This window comes from Suricata suricatta, chromosome 17 (assembly GCF_006229205.1).
Source record: "Suricata suricatta isolate VVHF042 chromosome 17, meerkat_22Aug2017_6uvM2_HiC, whole genome shotgun sequence".
NCBI classification, from domain to species: domain Eukaryota; kingdom Metazoa; phylum Chordata; class Mammalia; order Carnivora; family Herpestidae; genus Suricata; species Suricata suricatta.
In genome coordinates, this window is record NC_043716.1 from 58,166,502 (window position 1) to 58,184,521 (window position 18,020).

General features: G+C 58.5%; 1 protein-coding gene across 4 annotated transcripts in view; it reads right to left on the minus strand.

Moving 5' to 3' along the window:
* TBCD (tubulin folding cofactor D) overlaps positions 1–18,020 on the minus strand; it is a 149,575-nt gene that overhangs the window by 5,854 nt on the left and 125,701 nt on the right. For all 4 annotated transcript variants that reach the window (XM_029928649.1, XM_029928652.1, XM_029928650.1 and 1 more), the window contains exons 23-35: positions 15,026–15,088; positions 14,128–14,204; positions 12,477–12,558; positions 10,651–10,769; positions 10,107–10,198; positions 9,467–9,607; positions 6,487–6,570; positions 6,106–6,264; positions 5,896–6,034; positions 3,960–4,081; positions 2,257–2,334; positions 778–867; positions 446–533 (exon numbers count right to left, since the gene is read on the minus strand). In XM_029928649.1, coding sequence (XP_029784509.1) covers positions 446–533; positions 778–867; positions 2,257–2,334; positions 3,960–4,081; positions 5,896–6,034; positions 6,106–6,264; positions 6,487–6,570; positions 9,467–9,607; positions 10,107–10,198; positions 10,651–10,769; positions 12,477–12,558; positions 14,128–14,204; positions 15,026–15,088 — 1,334 coding nt within the window. The remainder of the gene's footprint in view (positions 1–445; positions 534–777; positions 868–2,256; positions 2,335–3,959; positions 4,082–5,895; positions 6,035–6,105; positions 6,265–6,486; positions 6,571–9,466; positions 9,608–10,106; positions 10,199–10,650; positions 10,770–12,476; positions 12,559–14,127; positions 14,205–15,025; positions 15,089–18,020) is intronic.

Consider the following 18,020-nt stretch of genomic DNA (forward strand, 5'->3'; position numbering starts at 1 on the left):
AAAAAAATTTTTTTTAATAAAACACCCTGCCCCTCACCTGGGACCCCACCTCCATTTTCTTCTCTAGCTGCCTGCCTGCAAAACACCGTACCAGGCGGGGGTCTCAGGACCCAGGCCCAGCCCAGGGCTCCTCAGGCTGCAGGTCAGGCAGACGGAAGATCTGCATTTCTGATGGGAGGGGGGTGCTGCACCCGGGTCCAGCAGTCCCCAGTTTGAGAACCAGTGCATCGGATACAAACATCATTTTTACCTTCTGGGAAAGTGGCACATCTGGGTTATCCAAAGAGTGGTTTCGTAGCCAGTGGAAAATGGAATTCCCGGGACACCTAAGCCGGGGGGCCAGGCTGTGGCGCCGGCCAATCGCGGAGCCCCCACGTGCACCCTGCAGGGTCTGAGCCCAGCGCTGCCCCCAGACACGGCCCGGTGCCGCCGCGCGCACACTCACCACAGGGAACGGGTGGCAGAGCAGGAGGCACAGCTGCAGGAGGGCCTTCTTCCTCACGTCGCCCGGGAACTGCACCATCCCACAGAACCTGCGGGGTGACAGGCCCCAGTGAGCGCGGGCCCGCAGCGACACGCCCGCCTCTCCAGCGTCGGTGAATCAGGTCTGCTTCTGGGAAACCCGCCTGAGGTGAGGCGGCCCCTCCCCGGAGGCCATCCGCGCTGACCTGAGACCATCAGGCTGTTCACCTAAGTCGGGACACTGACTCCAGACGGAGTCTCTCCCGCCTGGGGGACCCTTCCTCTGACTGTCACAGCAAGGAGCTCAGGACTTACACAGCAACGCTTGACCGCAGTTTCTGCACGTCCTTGGACTTCTTGATCTCCTCCTTACAAAGTGCAAGCAGCTTCACACCGAAGGGGTGGCTGCAAGAGAAGCACATGACACCGGAGAGGATCCCCCGTGAGCACGCAGAGCACGGGCGTGCGGCGGCATCTGGGAACGGCGCTGCCCGGTGACCGTGTCCCTCAGGGTACAACAGGTCATGTTAACGGGCTCCTTTAGCAGTGCAGGCTAGACGCCCGCATGTCCCTCGCCGCCAGGGCCACGAGGCATAAGGTGCAACAGCCGGCCCTTCCCCGGTGGCACCGGCGCGCAGCCCCAATCTGGACCAAGGGAAGGGACGACCATCTCGGAACCAGGCCTGGCCTCCAGGTCCAAGGAGAACCAGACAGTGGCCAGAGTGCGGACACGTGTCCTCCACTCCGCACAGCCCAGGACAATGTGGGGCCAGGACAGCAAAGGTCCCTATGAGAGAGACCTGTTCCTCTGTCTCCAGTGTGGCATCTGGGAGGGGGGAGTAGTGGGGGTTCTCCTCCCTGGCCGCTGGGGAGGCCTGCGGCCCTCGGCCTTTCTCCACCAGCTGGCACCCCCACCCACCCCCTCCAGGTCCCTGTCCCCCAGAGCGGTCAGCATGCACCCCCAGCCTCCCCTCCGCAGGCTTCTCCCCACAGCTTGCTGAAATGCTCGTCGGGGACCAAGTGACCACCATGTCAGTAAGGGCCACGGTCACTCTGCCTTTCACCCACGTGATTGCTGACAACCCTGCCGTGACAGGCTCCTCCAACTCCGCCTACTCCCAGTGGTCTTGCTGTCCCCTGCTCCTGGTCCTCCTAACAGTGTGACACCCCGCAGAGCCATCAGGCTCTTCTCGGTCCACACATGCTCCCTCACTGATTTACGAGTTTACACACCACCCACCCTCTGCGGACTTTTCACTGGGCTCCAGCCTTGAAGAGCCATCCCTGCAGGACGTAATGAGCATCTCAGACCAAACCTCTGTGACCTGGACTGCACTCTGCACCCCTAAATTCACACGCTGGAGCTCGGAGGCTCACCATGAGGGCATGCCAAGTCGGGGCCTCGGAGACCAGGAGGTCACCAGTCTGAACCCACCCGCCTGCCCCCCGCCCCCCCGATGGCACGAGTGCCTTCACGAAAACAGACACACGAGAGATGACCTTCCTCTGCCACGTGGAGACACCGGGGAGGGTCTCTCTGCCAGCCAGGCCCTGAATGCTGGCCCCCGACCTCGGACCTCCTGCGTTCCTCGGCCCTCGTGGTGTCCCAGCTGCCGTCTGTTCCTGCAGGGCGCCAGCCTCGCCTGAGGGCAGCGGAAGCCTCCTGACGGCACAGACCATCCCTGAACTCGCAGGAAATCACTTTCTAGGTTCTCGTCTCTGCCTCTCATCGCTTCATCTCCACAAGGCGCGCTCTGAGCCCGCCCTGAGCGCTGCCGAGCGGGACACACTTACTTCTGCTCCGCGGCGAAGAGGTCGAAGCAGCCATTGGCCAGCATCTGGTCCAGAGCCTTGAGCAGCGGCACAGACACCCTGAGGGGAGAAGGCGAGCGCTGAGCGCTGGGCTCCAGCCCCAGAGCCACTGAGACGTGGACTCTCCCCGGAGCCGACACTGTCCCTGGCAGCACGTGGTGTAGAAAACGACAATCTTACTGAAAAATTCATACGGAAACACTACGATCAAGAAAAGCCCCAACAACTGTGAGAGGAGAGCGCCAGCAGGAGGGGGCCGGCACCACTTACCTTCAGCCGCAAAGCTCCAGGGACTGTGGACAGCACAGACCACAGAGCAGGGACGTCCAGACACCAGCGGACAGAAAAGCAACATGGTGGAAGGGACACTCTTTCCACACACCGGACACTCACAGGCGGAACCAACACATGGACACGGATCTGTCGCTCATGTCACACACGGAAAGTAGCCCAGAACAGACCTCAGGTCTAAACATAAACACCTAATAAAACCAGTAGTTTTCTAGGAAACATTAAGAGAAAGCCTTCGTGACCTTGAGTCAGGCTGGGGACTCTTCGCCCAGCACAGCAAACACACCCGCAAAACCCGAGGCGAGAAGCCGGAGTGCATGGACTTGCAGAGTCGGCCAAGGGCGTGGAGGACAAGCCACCACCCCAGAAGACGGGGTCTGACAAGGGTTGGTGCAGCACACGTAAGGAATCTCAAAACTCAAGGGGCGCCTGAGGGGCTCTGTCAGTTAAGCATCCAACTTTGGCTCAGGTCATGATATGGTTCATGGGTTCAAGCCCCACCTCAGGCTCTATGCTGACAGCTCAGAGCCTGAAACCTGCTTCAGGTTCTGTGTCTCCCCCTCTCTCTGCCCCTCCCCTGCTCGTGCTCCATTTCTGTCTCTCAAAAACGAATAAATGCTAAAAAAAAAAAAAAAAAAAATTTTTTTTTTAAATTGCCAAGTAAGCTCCAGTGACAGAAAGCAGATCAGAGGTTGGCCTAGTGCTGGGGTGGCACTGGACGCTTCTGGGGGAGGGGCGTGTTCGGTGTCACGAAGGTGGAGATAGTCTCAGGGCTGCTGCCAGCCAGAGTCCATCGAACTGCACCCTCGGTGTGCACTCCGGGAGACGTCACTCACAATCCCAATGTCTACCCCCGTTTGTTCCTCACAGGACGACTGGGGTGGGCCTGTGTCCACACTGCTGTGACCAAACAGCCGAGAACAGAGTCCTGAACTGAGTCTGCACCCTGTCAGAGGGCGTCAGGAAACACCCCCATCCCGGGGTCAGGGCCCGCGGGGACCACAGTGTCTTCATGGACAAGCAGTTAGCAAACCAGCACAGCCGAGATGCTCAGAGAATACGTCCCCCTCTCGCTATGATGTGCCAGTCCTGGCGTGTAGGAACCCTGTCCACACAGCAGACCACGTCCATGCATGGACTGGGGAGATGGCACTTCACAGAAGAGCCACATCACGCCCCCAGGCTCATACCCTGGGTCATCTTTATGCCCAACGCGTATATTCCTAATTCCATTGGCCCCGTGATGGTGGTGTGGCCGGTGGAGTCCGCGAGCTAGGGGCACCTGGGGCCCCCACCCGGGCCTACCTCACCGCTCCCCTGACGTGAAATCCCAGAGAGAACAAATGACACCCTGGAGACCCGAGAACTGCCACGAAGGCCCCCTACCCCCGTACCTGTCATTCAGAAGGTTGTCCTCGAAGACCTGCAGGAGGGTCCCGCCGAAGCCCTCCAGAGCCTGCAGGTCGGTCTGGATGCCCTTCATGTACTCGAAGAGGCTCTGCGTCGAGTACCTGACCTGCAGCACAGAAAGCGCTCTCGTGACGGCGACAAGACCACCGCCCCCTCGCCACCTGCCCCAGGGTCGGCCTCGATGGTCACACTAGAGCCTCCAGTAGGGAGCTGAGGGGATGGAGTGACACAGCATGTGACAATGTCCTGCAGGCTGGGGCACAAGCACAGGGACGTAGAATGAACACTGACCCGGAAACACTTCTGCTGGGGCAGCAGCACAGCCTGGGCGCTGAATCCGCCACAATGACCCCAAGCAGGCCTCAGTGGAGGCTGTGGAGGGTCAGGTCAGGGGACCATGTGCTCTGAGACCTGCCATTTCTCAACCTGCAGCCCCCTAGGAGAACCCCCACCCGAGACCCCAACGGACTAGCAGAAGGAACTGGTCCCATGCACAGTGGCCGGGCGGACGCTGACACAGCCAGCAGTGGGGACAGCAGGGACTCGGTGCCCTGAGGTCGACTGGCAGCTGGGGGACTGGCACCCAAGAGACCCGGCTCCCACCAAGCCCTATGGCCTAGCCCACAGCAGCAACGGCAGTGCCCCCCTAACCAGCGGCACACGCCTCCACACACAGAGCCAGGCAAGTCACTGGGAACGAGTCCACAAGAGGAAGAAGCGAGCGGCCTGAGGCCCCCCTAAGAGCACAGGCGCCAGAACTGCGAGCCAAGGCCCCGGAGCGCGCAGCAGGTCGGGAAACGCGATTACAAAGATGAGCCTGCAGTGAAAAAGCACGAGAGGGGCACCCGGTGGCTCGGTCGGTTGAGTGTCCAACTCTCAACTTTGGCTCAGGTCGTGATCTCACGGTTCACAGGACCGAGCTCCAGCGTCGAGCTCTGCACTGGCAGCACGCAGCCTGCTCAGGATTCTCTTCCCTCCCTCTCTTTCTGCCCCTCCCCTGCTTGCTGTCTCTCAAGATACACAAAAGTAAACTTAAAAAAATACAGAGCTGTAGAACACAGCAGCACCTGGAAAAGAAGTCTGAAACCAGGGAGGACAGAGCATAGGTGGAAATGGGGTTGTGAAAACCCTAAACAAGAATGAGGAGGGCAGAGAAAGTTCTAGAACACACGGGAACCATGAACACACCGACGGGCGGACAACAGACTCCCATGGATCACAGGCAGGAGCGTCAGAGGGCAGCTGCCGAGCGCCAATGGCTCCCGCGGCAGCAGCGCCCTGGGGCCAGAACAGGTGGGAGAAAGCACACGGCCGTCCCCAAGAAAGCCCGCAAGTGACCCAGCAGGGGAGGACACGCCCCCACCCTGCTTCTGCTCCAGTGGAGACCGTGTGAAGGGATGGCATGACCGCTACACCAGCAGGAAGGACAGAAGATGGAAAACGTAACCCGCAGAGCAGACTTGTCCAGAAGAGACGGCACAGAGTGGACAAACGCAAGGTCAAGGAGAAGCTGGCAGGTGACGTCCACGTGTGCCCAAGAGCCCAGGGGACACAAGACCGCACCGTCCCGCATGGCCTGTGGCCAGATACACGTGCACAGGCTCACTGCAACGTTCTCTGAAACTCTGTACTCTTCCCAGTGGGCACACCAGCCCCCTCTCACGAGAGGTAACGCCGCCCTTGGGGGCCCTGCCCTGGAAACCCAGGACAGGGGAAGGGTGGACCCTTGACCTCACTGTGACCCCCAAGCAGAGGACAAATCCAGCACACAGGAGGCGGCAGCCCTCCCGGAACGCACCGCTCAGCCTCCAGCCGCCGCCCGAAACAGCGCCGGACCCCACAGGCGCCCGTGTGACCCTCCCCCCGCCCCGGCCCCAGGGCCGACGCCTCCCACGACCCCGGCCGGGAGAGGCCCCCTACCGTGGACTCCGTCAGGCCGCCCATGGACACAGCCAGCCCCCGCAGGACGTGGTAGCGGTAGGCGGGAAGCCCCAGCAGCCGGGTGAAGCGCGGGAAGGCCTGGGACGGCGCGTTCCAGTTCACGGCGTCCGTGTCGCACCTGCAGAGAGCGAGCCGGCGAGGGGAGGGTCGCACGCACCTGCTGGGCCCGGGCACCCCAGCCCCCCGTACCTGGGGAACAGCTCTTCCAGCTCCTCTCGGTGGGGCACGTGGGGCACCGGGGGGCCGGCGGCGTGCAGCAGCGCCATGAACACGCGGGCGGCGTGCGCGCGGACCCGGTCGATCTTCTCACTCGCCTGCTGGGCCACGCAGCACATGACCTGCCGGCAGCTGCAAACCGAGGAGGCCGTCTGCCCCCTGCGCCCAGGGCACCACCCAGAGTGGCCCTGTGGCACAGCCGGCACCTCGAGGGCCGGGGCGCCAGGTCTTGGGTGTAAGGAAGCGGGGAGGAGGGGTGGGTGGGAGGGAAGGGGGGGCCCCAGAGACCCAGCCTCTGCCCGACACGGGCACCCTCCCACAGGCCAGGCCCGACCCCAGCGCGGGGGCACTCACACACTGGCCTCAATCAGCTCTGGCTGCTCCCTCCCCAGCAGGAGCGTCAGGTCCATCAGACTGGTCATAGCAGCCTCGCGGACCCTGCGGGGACAAGCATGCAGTGGAGAGCCCCAGGGCCATGTGACCCGTCAGCCACACTCAGGTGGCTCAGGCACCCTCAACCAGACCGTCACGTCCGTAACAAACATCCACCAAACTCAGGACAGGCAGCCGACAAGAGCACTCTCTCCTGCTCCGCCAGCAAGGATGTGTGGACGCCCGAAGGCAGGTGTCATGTCCCAAGTGCGCACACAGCATGGCACTGCCACAAAACCGGCACAGAAAGGCCAGGACCGACGTGTGAGAGGGTGACTGGAACGGCACTCTATTCTGAGCGACGTGCTCCAACACTCGCTCACGTCGAAGACAACGAGCTGGAACCCCGAGCTTGCCCCGTCGCTGGCCAGCCCAGGGTGAGCTCAGCACGTACTGGGGCACAGCTGAGCAGCAGGGACCACAGACCACCCCCGCTGACAGACAGACAGAGGCCCCGGCCCACAGGAGCCTGGCGGGCGAGGCACCGAGCACAGGTGTGGGGGCATTCAAGGCGAGAGTCAGCTTTGAGGGGGCTCAGGGGAGCTGGGCAGGATGTCCCTGGGGCATGGCCGCCAACCAGATGCTGCTCAGGACCTGACACACAGACGTTGGGGGTGGGCAGACTGTGGGGGACAGGAGGCCCGGGCGTCCCTATGGACCCCAGTGTCTTTGGGCACAGCACTCACAGGAGAGGCAGTGGGGAGGCACAGAGGACAAGCCCAAAGCTGCACACGCCCCCGGGGCCTGGCCAGCTCCTGACGGGGCAAGGACACACCAGTGCCCCACACGCAGGGCTCGGGGAGCTGGGAGGCCCCACGGGCACAGCCTGACCGCTCACTGAGGGCATCAGGCAATCTGCACCCACACCGCGGGCCTGAAGGAAGGGACCTCTGCAATCCCGGCAGGGAGGTGCACTCCTAGAGCCTCCACGATTCTGAACATACAATTTCTGGATGGAGTTAACACCAGAAAGAATGGACAGAAAAACAAAAACCAGGTGTTAAAATAGCAGATGACAAAAGAAACAGAGGCGGGGTTGCTGCAGAAACCACTGCGAAGGACACGTTGAAGGAACAGAGGTAGAAAAAATAAACAAATACCAAAGACTTTCTACTGAGAGTGGGGATCTCTGAGAAGGGGCCAGACACGGCGGGGCTCCGACACACGCTCCCCAACGGCGGGCCCTCGGGAGGGACATGGGCACCGTGCACACAGCCCCACCCAACCTCCCTCCTCACGGACGTTAGCGTCTGTGCCCGAGGGACCCATCACAACCCACCGTCCTTCTGGCTTGAACTGTGGCGTCAGGACGACCAGGGCCTCTGAGGGCACAGAGGGCCCTTACAGGGGTGCACCCAAGAGGGGGACCCCATGCCCGTGCAGGAGCAAGATGGAGACCACGGTTCCACATCCAGCCCCAGCCCGCTGGCCACAGAAAGGCCATCGGCACCCTCAGGAGGGGTGAGGGAACCCATTCCCATGGCAAACTGCCCAGGGCCGAGATCTGCTCCAAAACCACACGCCCCCCAAAGCAGCAGGAAGAATGACCTGGCCTCCAAAGCGCACAAGTGAGCCCGGGCTGGGGTCAGACCAACATCTCGGACACAGACCCTGATGGGTGCAGCCACTGTGGCCCCGTCCCACAGGGACAGAGAAGCACCAGGGTCAGGCTGTGCTGCTGGGAAGGCCACAAGGCAGCTGCCAGGTGGCCTCCCCAAGGACACAGGAGTCAGGGAGGGGTCTGCATCTACGAGGACACGTCGAGGCTGTCGGGGGTCCACGCGAGCCATGTCCCCAACACCATCGGAGGCTGAGCAGAAGGGAGGAGAGGCAGCCAGCCGGTGGGTGGGGGGAACATCCTGACAGATGAAAAGGTGGAAAGGCCGGCAGATGCAAAAAGCAGGGAAGAGACCGAAAGGAACCTGTAATGAACCCTACAACATGGATTTGAGTTTTACCAGGTGAACTGGACGGCAGCATGGATGTGACGAAGGAAAGAGCCATGAACTTGAACATAAATTAGGAGAGTTTACACAACTAGAGAAGAGGGAAAAATCGAAGAAAAGGAATAGAGCTTGTGGGGCAAGGAGGGTCTCGGTGAGGGAGACGGGGGAGGCAGAGCATCTTGCTGGGGGAAATGAGGGCAGGGGAGATGTAAAGAAATATGGCCAAAAATTTGTCAGATCTGGGAAAACATGTTCATTTCCTTCCTTTTTCTTTCGAGCTTTAACATAACGCTCAACTTCTGTTTGCATCATAATGAAAGTGACTCCGTGGACGCGACACCCCAGCCCCTACCACAGGGCGCCCAGGGCAGGAGACAGAAGCCGTGCACGCAGCCCTCGGCTCTGCCAGTAAAAGGCAAACTTGGCCTGGTCTTCACAGCAGACAGAAAAGTAGCCTGAGGTTCTGGAAAGGCGACCGCTGCTCTGAGAACAGACACCACACGAGGACACGGAGCAGCACGGCCAGAGTCTTCTCATGGCTCGGCCACAAAGGCTGTTGGGGGCTTCCTTGCGGGGACAGCGGAGCCAAGTTTCCTCCCAAGACTGTGATCTGGGTGCCTCCTGGGGTCCTGTTTCCCATCACAAGGAGCCATGGCCCATGGTGCCCATCTCCTACCCCCTCCAAAGTGCTCTGGCCCCTTCTTGCCCTAAATAGCTACGCTGGGGGCTCTGTTGATATGAACTTTCTCCAATAAGAACTGGAAACGGGCTTTTCAGAGAAGAGTGAACGCAGCTGGGGGCTGGGCCCACGGACACTGTGCCGTCCCAAGAACACACACCCAGGGAGGACAGTGCAGGCCAAGACCGTGAACAGGAGACGCCAGACACAGCCCTGTCCACCCGCAAAGCCACGCCTGCCTGGACGAGCGGAGGGCCCGGTGCGTCCACCGCCTCACCATGCGCCCACGTCCCCGCGGCTGTCAGTGGTGTAGTCGTGCAGACAGTCCAGCAGCGTGCGGTAAATCTGGGAGACGTTTGCTTCACACACAACCTCGTCTGGGGCCCCTCCTGCTCTCACGCCAACTGTCTGGCAAACCCTGAAATTAAAAGCGCGTGAAATATGGGAAGTGTCTGAGGCCCCATCCTACCCAACATGAATGCTCAGAACAGGATAAGCTCAGAGGCAGATGCAGAATTCTGGAGCCCCCTCGATGATGCGTTTCCCCCAAAATCACATTCCCTAGTGTTTGCACCTGTGCCCCCCCACCCCGCCCTCCATCCTGGCAGAAAGGCGTGGCATCACACACACCAGGAGAGGATCAGGGACAGAGAGGAAAGCGTGTCCTGGCATGTGTGCACACGTGGCCAACACCACAGACCACTCCACACGGCACTTCTAGACTCCTGCCCCAGTTCTCGACGTGGCCTGTGCACGGAAGTTTAACATTCAGCACAGGGACAACCAACAAGAAAATTAAAAGTTACAACATTGCTTCGAAGTAGACTCATCATGTGAGACTGGGCTCTCTAGATCCTCAGGGTTCGGTCACTGGCCCCCAGGAGCACACAGACTTGGGGGCCAGCCACAGGACCCACCTCGAGATGGCCTTCAAGGCATCCCGCCTGGATTCAGCAAAGCTCACATCCTCAGGACGAATGAGGGTCACGGCTCCCAGGCCTGCCAGCACCTGAAAGATGGTAACGAATCGTCCACAGAACGTGCACCTGGCAGGCCACATGCCTACTGCAGCCAGAGGACATGAGGCCAGGGATGCCTCGTGCTCATGGGGCACCCCAATGCCAGCTTTCTATCCTGTGGCCCAGGGCTGGACGCTATGACAAATGATCAGGTGACCCAGTATCTTGGTCCAGGTAGCTGAATTTTAGGAGGTCCGTGTAGTCCCCGCAGCGTCTGGGGCAGGAGGGAGGGGTCACAGCACACGCCGGGAGGCAGGAGCGTGTTTCCACAGACAACACTGTAGCCTCCCTCCCTCAGAACTCAGTCCCCCAAGTCCCTCTGGGCACGTGAGACCACCCACTGGGCGCCCTGAAGAGCAGCACCCCGTTCGCTGCCTTCCTCACAGCGTGGATTCGTGGTCCGACCCCGCCGGGCCCCCCCTCGGGGCTCGGAGCACCTCACCTGCTGCAGCCGGCCTCTCAGGAGGCAGCGCGGGAGGGCGCCCAGAGCCAGCGAGAAGCCGCAGCGAGCCATCTCCTCCGGGCTCTGCAGGTCCTCGAGATACTGCCGGATCAGCGCCTCTGAAAGAAGCGACAACAGGCCGCTGCCTTCCCTCCCGCACAGCACCCGCTCCTCACGACACCTCAGAACGCGCGAGGCGGCGGAGACACCAGCGGAAGAGCCCGGCCAGCTTCCGGGGCTGATGTAACTTACCAGAGGCTCAGATCAAAACGGACTTAAGAATTTTTATTAGGCGATTTTAATATATGATTTCCATCTTAGGGGAATAAATCCAGGAGGGGGTTAAGAATGCACGATGCATGATGGCATCTGTGTGGCTCAGGTGGTTATGACTTGGGTGGTCATGACCTCAGTTTGTGGGTTGGAGCCCTATGTCACCTTTGTGCTGTCAGTACAGAGCCTGCTGTGGATTCTCTGCCTCCCTCCCTCTCTCTCTCTGCCCTTCCCCTGCTTGTGTTTTCTCTCTCTCTCAAAATAAAAACAAATAAAATCTTTTAAAACAATGCCTGACACAGTCCTATTCACTCTGAACGTGAATGCTCACAGTGGACAGGACGCCCCCCCGCCCCCCCACAGGAGACACAGGCCTGGCGAGCGAGAGTTCACAGACGGCCGGGTGGCAGCACCATGTGAGTAGACAGACTCTCGCCAGACAAGAGGGCCGCGGTCAGGGATGGAGGAGGGAACAGAACAGAGGCTGCAAAGCAGACCTGAGTGACCGTGGGGGCAGGAGGGGCAATGAGGCGGCCAGGCTGGCGTCCACCAACGCAGCTCAGGAGGGCCGGCAGGCTGCAGACCACGACCCAGCCAAGCACTGTGACAGACTCTTGTCCTCACTGCTCAGACCTCAATGAACAAGACCGTCGAGCATGTGCACGGAAACCACAAGGGCCTGCGCTAGGACGGGAGGTAGGCGCGTGAGCGCAGCCGACTCGCAGCGCTGGCAGGATCGCCCCCCAGGCTCCCGCAGCACGCGGCCCCCTCTCCCAGGTGCGCCAACACCCTGCGGGGAATTGTGACCTTATCGTCCCAATTTCTAAAATTAGACTAAATATAAAATAATGTTATCACCGCTTTATGTGGAACTGTGGGTCAAGAGGAAAATGTCATGAATCTGGAAAGTCAGAAGATCACCTTACAGAATATTTTCTTATTTTTGAAAAAAATCACAAAGATTTAGACTATTGCAGGCGATTTTTACCCATCTAACGTAAAATACTGCTTCCTACACTGCTCAAGTGACCGTCTTGCCACTTCGGTAAAGCCGTGCAAGCAATGCCACGGGGCACCACGGCAGGCCAACGTGAAGCGACTGGACGCCTCCGCGGGGGCCAGATGCCACAAAGGCACCACGAGGGGTGGCAGGAGAGAAGGGGCCAAGGAACAGGCACCAAGGGAAACAGAAACAAAGGGAAACAGAAACAGGCGGTCCCCCGGGAGGACAGAGCGGGGCGGACGGCGGGGACTGCAGACCCATGCGGAGAAAGCTTACTTTAAAACATCGTCGGGCAAATGCTGCTGACACAGCGTGGTTCTGCGCGTGCGCATCATGCGCGTTGGCGCTCGGCGGGGGAAACGCAGACGCGTCAGGCACACACCGATCTACAGACGGACCGGCGCCTCCAGATGCCACGTGAATCCCACAGATCCGCAAGCGGCCCGCAGCCACGTCTCCGCCCTCCCCGGCCCGGCCACGCTGCAGCAGGATTGACACTCCACACCCCGCACACCCCGACTTCCTGCCGGAAGCGCTCCAGCCCACTCACCCTGCCGAGCGGGATCCGCCTCCCCGGCCTCCTGGGTGTAGTACTCGCAGCAGAGCGCGGCCAGGGCCCTGACGGCTGCTTCCTGAAACAGAGCAGGACGTGAGTGCCCGCTCCAGCCCCTGCCCCGCACCCCAGTAAGTCTGAAACAAACAGAAACTGAGTCACGTGTTCCTTTCTAACCCATCTGCTGATCATCAGATACAATTAGAACCTCAATGTTCTCTGCAACTAGCAACCCCAATGGAAGACGTGATTTCTTCCACACAACGCAAGGGTCTCTGGATACAAACCATTAATAATAAAATGGGGTACTTTTTCTTTCCCAGCAGAACTAAGGGCAAAGCGCGTGTCAACACACAGAAGTAACGTACAAGCATCATTCACAGAGGAGTCGGGGGGCCAGGGTGGAGGGGAAGAGTGTGGGAGCTGACAGCAGCCATGCCCCAGGGCCCCCAGCACACCTCCACTGCCCACGGGCAGAACCTGAGCTCAAGGTAAGCTTCTCAGGGTCAGACAGAAGGGGCAAATGCTGGATTCCTATTTCCTTTGCTGTTGCTCCCCCAAGTTAGGCAGCCAAGCCCAACAGAGATGCCCTGGAGAGCCGTGCAGGAGGCCACACAGGGAGGGCCACTGGCAGAGGGTCAGGCCACACAAGGCAGCACCACACCGAGGGGTCATCTGTGCAAACTGCCACAATCAATCACCACTGGTGTGAGTCCATTATGGGGATGGTCTTCAAAGGAAATTCTGAGGCCCTGATCATGAAACATTCAAATTCAACTAGTAAAACTGTACTTGGAGTCTACAGAATGATAAGGTTCCTTTAAAACAAAAGAGTTGGAGGTGCCTGGGTGACTCAGGCAGTTGAGCGTCCTGCTTCGGCTCAGGTCATGATCTCATGGTTCATGAGTTGGAGCCTTGCATTGCGCTCTGTGCTGACAGCTCGGAGCCTGGACCCTGTCTTCGGATTCTGTGTCTCATTCGGTCTCTGCCCCTCTCCCGCTCATGCTGTCTCTCTCTCAAAAATAAACATAAAAAAATAAAAAAGGATACACAGGAGGCTGGAGCATTAACCATTCAGGAGACTGATGCGGACTTCCATTTCTCCACGCTCAATAAAAGCCCGTCCACACCTGCTCTCTGTTACCTCTGTGACAGCTCAGCCAGTCCAAAGTCACCTGTCCTAGGGCAGGGCAGCAGCGCCTCGGCCACCGGACACTCACACCCTGTCCGCACTCAAGACAACCAACGCATGCGGCCAGGGACCCTGGACCGAGGTTCCCATCTGCACCTGAGCGTCCCGAGAGTCCGACCTTAGCACCCCACAACTCAACAGGACACAGAACCCAACTGAGCTAGGAATTACTACGCATAATCGGGAGGAATATGCAGAAGGTGAATCTAACTAAACCAGAAACGGTAATAAAGAATTTAGATATCCTGGCCATCATTGGCTGTGTTACTTTTCCTGATTATAAATTCCATAGACAGTATCATCTAGAATCCAAACAGACTATGGCGTTTATCAGTTATCACACTAGCATATAAAAGGGACCCCCAATGCACACAGTCCTTTGAAACAAACACTGGAAAAAAAATTAATGTCACTTTCCATACAATGTAACAGCCACACGAGTCTGGCTTACCATACCTTGATCTGTTGTCTAGAAGAAGTTGAAATAAGATGGAGATTTCTCAGAGTGTCATCTATCAGCCACTGCCAACCGTCTGTCAAACAAAGACAACCATTTTACCCAATTAGGAACATTTAGATAAAATTAAAAACAACAGATTTACCTCTTAAAGTGGATGGTAACCATTCAAGACGAATCTGGAGAAAATCTAAGGTAAACATTAAATTCCAAGGGCCCTCTCTCCATTTGGAGGGAGAAAGCCTTCCTTTGGCTGCAGAAATGTTAAACTGTTACCGTGGGAAATTTCTGCTCTTTTAACACTGCCAGCTTCAGGTGGCCACTTCCAGCACCTGTCTCTCAAACAACGCCCCCTGACCCCCACCAATAAATACCCCAGGCCCCAAGGGATGCTAAATTCACCCAACCTTCTTTGTGGTGGAGCACAGAGCAAAGAACTTCTAAGACTGCAGAGAATAAAGAGGGCCTGGGTGAGGGGTACCCAAAGCCCCTTTCTTCCCGCCTCTCATGGCCAGATGCCACAGAACATGGAGGACTCCAGGCCCACACAGGGGCCTGGCCACCACGCCACCAGAGCTGGTGCTCACACCCCCTGCCCGCACCCTGTCAGGGTGAGGAATGCTCAAGGAGGCCCGGCGCCCGGCCCAGCTGCCATGGGCAGAGTCCCAGCTCTGAGGTGAGGGGCCAACTGACCTCTCAGAAGACAAGGGAGAGATTCTGTCTCTTTCTGAGGAGACAGTGTGCAGTGGGTGTTCATTACTTTACGATGGGTCGTTACAATAATGTCAAAAATAGGCAGTCTGATAACATGAAACTTTATCATCCATCCTAGCCAGCTCATTTTTACCTTTTAATTTGGAATAGTTCTGGCAGAAAATGAAGAAGAAATGCACTTACCGATGACGGCGTCACCTCTAAAGGGCATTTTAGAAAGGGACAAGTTTTCTATTAGAACGCACACTAGGAAGAAAAAAGATGAACACAATGTCATTTCTCTAAAAAGGCCCATTGCGGAGCCTGCCTGGCCCTGAACACTCAACCACTCTGACACATCAGTGCTGGGGTCTGGCCAGCCCGAGGGGGCCCTGGCCCCTCCTCACCCATGCGGCCTCAGAGAACCTGCTCCAGACCTGGCCAGGGCCACAAAGAGCACTGTCACCGACACACCCACAGCCACAGGTGTGACCCCAACATGAATCCCCAGGGATGACTCGCAGTTCAGAGGACACATGTGCTAACAGGGCCATCGATAACCTATGAGTGACAGAGCTGTGGCATCTGAGATGCAGCTCCCACAGGAGGACGGGGGCTCCAAGTACGAGGGAGCAAGCACTCCTGTCACAGCTGAGCACTGGGGTCCACTGAGGGGTGAGGGCAGGTGAGCCCGTGGACAAACGGCGGTATTAAAAGCTTAGATAAACTCCTAACCTCTATCAATAATTAGCATCGGTTTCTTACATAAAGAAATGATGACCACACCCATGGGGAGAAATCCGGTCCAATATAAACAACAGGTTAAAGGGATCACCACTGTACAGAAAACGACCAGAATACAGGGTCGAATCCACGAGCCCCGAGCGTCCGCCTGGCGGCCCTCCTGTGGGCCGCCCTCTCCCCACCGCGCAGCCCCCCGGCAAGCTGCCTGAACCCCAGCACACCCCCTGCCCCCACCACGAGCCCCCGGACCCTCTCCCCAGATGCCTACAGAAGAGAGGGTGACCCTGCACCCCCCACAGTGAGCACACCTCACTGGATCCAGCTCCAGTGGTTTTTTCTTGATGGTACAAATAATCTGTAGGCACTGAAAGACCCCTAACACTACAGAAAGAAGTGGGAGAAAAAACTACCATCGGCATTCCGGTCACCGTCCCCAGGTGCCTGGTGGAACCACACCCACACTCACACTTCCAGAGACACCGGAAGGAACAGCACTGCCGCCACACACACTCCCTCTCCGGGGTCCCTCTAAACCCCCTCCCCACCTCCCAGATTGACCCCTGGGACTAGGCCCACGCTGGGGTGTGACAGCAGTCAGGCAGCCCAGCTGGACTTGGGACAAAGGCCACCAGACCCTGGTGCTGCCGACAACAGCTCCCGCCCAGTGCGGTGTGCGGGGGGAGAGGGCGGGGCCTGCCTCCCTCACTCAGGGACATCAGGCCTGCCCAGCTGTGCCGGGTACCGCTAGCCGGAGCAGCTGCACAGTCCATGTGTGCCCAGGGTGCCCCAGACCAAAGGTGAGCCTGCCCCCGTCCTCACAGCTCCTGACTCCCACTACCCGTCACCAGGAATGACGTCCCACCCGGCTCCAGGGGCTCCCGGGCCACCAGCAGACTCCGACCACCACCCTGCTTCTCTCTCTAACGAGCAGACGTGTGACACTCTGTACTCGGGACACAAAACAAGTCGTTCAGGATTTCTCCGGCAGGCTGAGTGCTCCCTCCAGTTTTTGGTCACCACACACAAGGCGGCCACACGCGCCTGTGGACGTGGACTGCCCGCCTGCCCTTGCACAGCTCTGCACCCAGAGCCCCTGCGGTGGCACCAGGATGGAGGAACCTCCACACTTCTAATCGTAAGGGCCGCCAGCCGAGGGCTGAGTGGAGAGCCCGCACAGCTCCCACGCCCGGGCCAGAGCCCTGCCTGAGCCTGTGCAACGGGGGCTGCGGCCGCCTGGAAGGAGAAGTCCCGGCCTCTGGGCACCCGCAGCAGCCCTGGTGCCACCACTCGCGGCGAGCATCCAAGTATCTGCTCCGGCAATCTGAAAGGCTCAGGTGTCCCCAAGCCCAGAGCCAATGTCAAGACACAGGAGAAAGCTGGGCTGCCGGCGAGAACCGGCCGACGGAGCAGTAAGAACCCGGGTCTGGATCTGCTTTCCGACGCGAGGAAACAGACTCGCTGCGACAGAAGCGCAACACACAAGGCTCCGCGCGCTATTTCTCTGGGCTCTGGTGCAGATCTGAAAGTTTCCAAGTTACGGCGTTTTTTGGAGACTAATGCTATCTCCTAAAATTTCTTCCAAGTTTTTTAAGTTCTGTTTTTTGTATTTAAGTTTTTAATCAGAAATTTCACTCTGGATACGCATGGTGTGGGGATACGATTTTAATTTCTGCCCCGCGGCTGTGCACGGCCTCCCCCCTCCTCAGTAAGCCTCCTTCCCCACCAGCGCCGGAGGCTCCTGTGTGTCCTGCGTGTTGTTACATCAGAGTCTGTTTCTGGATCCTGTCTTCCGTTCTACCAGTCTGCCTGCTCCTGAGGAAATGCCACTCTGCTTTGAATGGCTTTACAGTGTTTTAAGGACTAGAAAATCCAAGTCCTCAACATTTAAAAAAAAATAATTTTCTTAAAGATTTGCCCTGCACATGAGCTTTAAATGCATTCTATTAAGTTAAAAACAAAAACAAAAAAGAGCTTTATTCCTAGGTCACTCAGACCAACTTACCAGCTAAGACAACATTTTAAAAAAGCTGGACAGAAGTAGAGACAAACTCTATGTCCTTGAAGTCACGGGGGAGCTCCCAGGAAAGCGGAGCCCCAGGCACAGACAGGGGCCACACCCCGGACCTGAGCAGCTTCTGCCAGAGGCGGCTCGCACTCGAAAACCCAGGAAAATGGCCAGAGCATCCACGAGCCTCCTGGGCCACTGGGACGGAGTGTGGACTCAGAGCGACTGAGGGCAAACGGGGAAACCCTCACGTAGGCCTTGAACCCAAAGGACCACACCCCAGCCTGGTTCGCTGGCTTTAGCTGGCACGGAACCCCCCCAGGCCTGCAAGGGAGGGAGGCACGAGGACTGCTCACACCCCTGGCCTCCAGACAGAAGCTGATGGAAAGACCCTCTGGGGGAGCAAACAGTCCTGAGCTCAAAGTACCTCTCGAACTTTTCATACCCAAT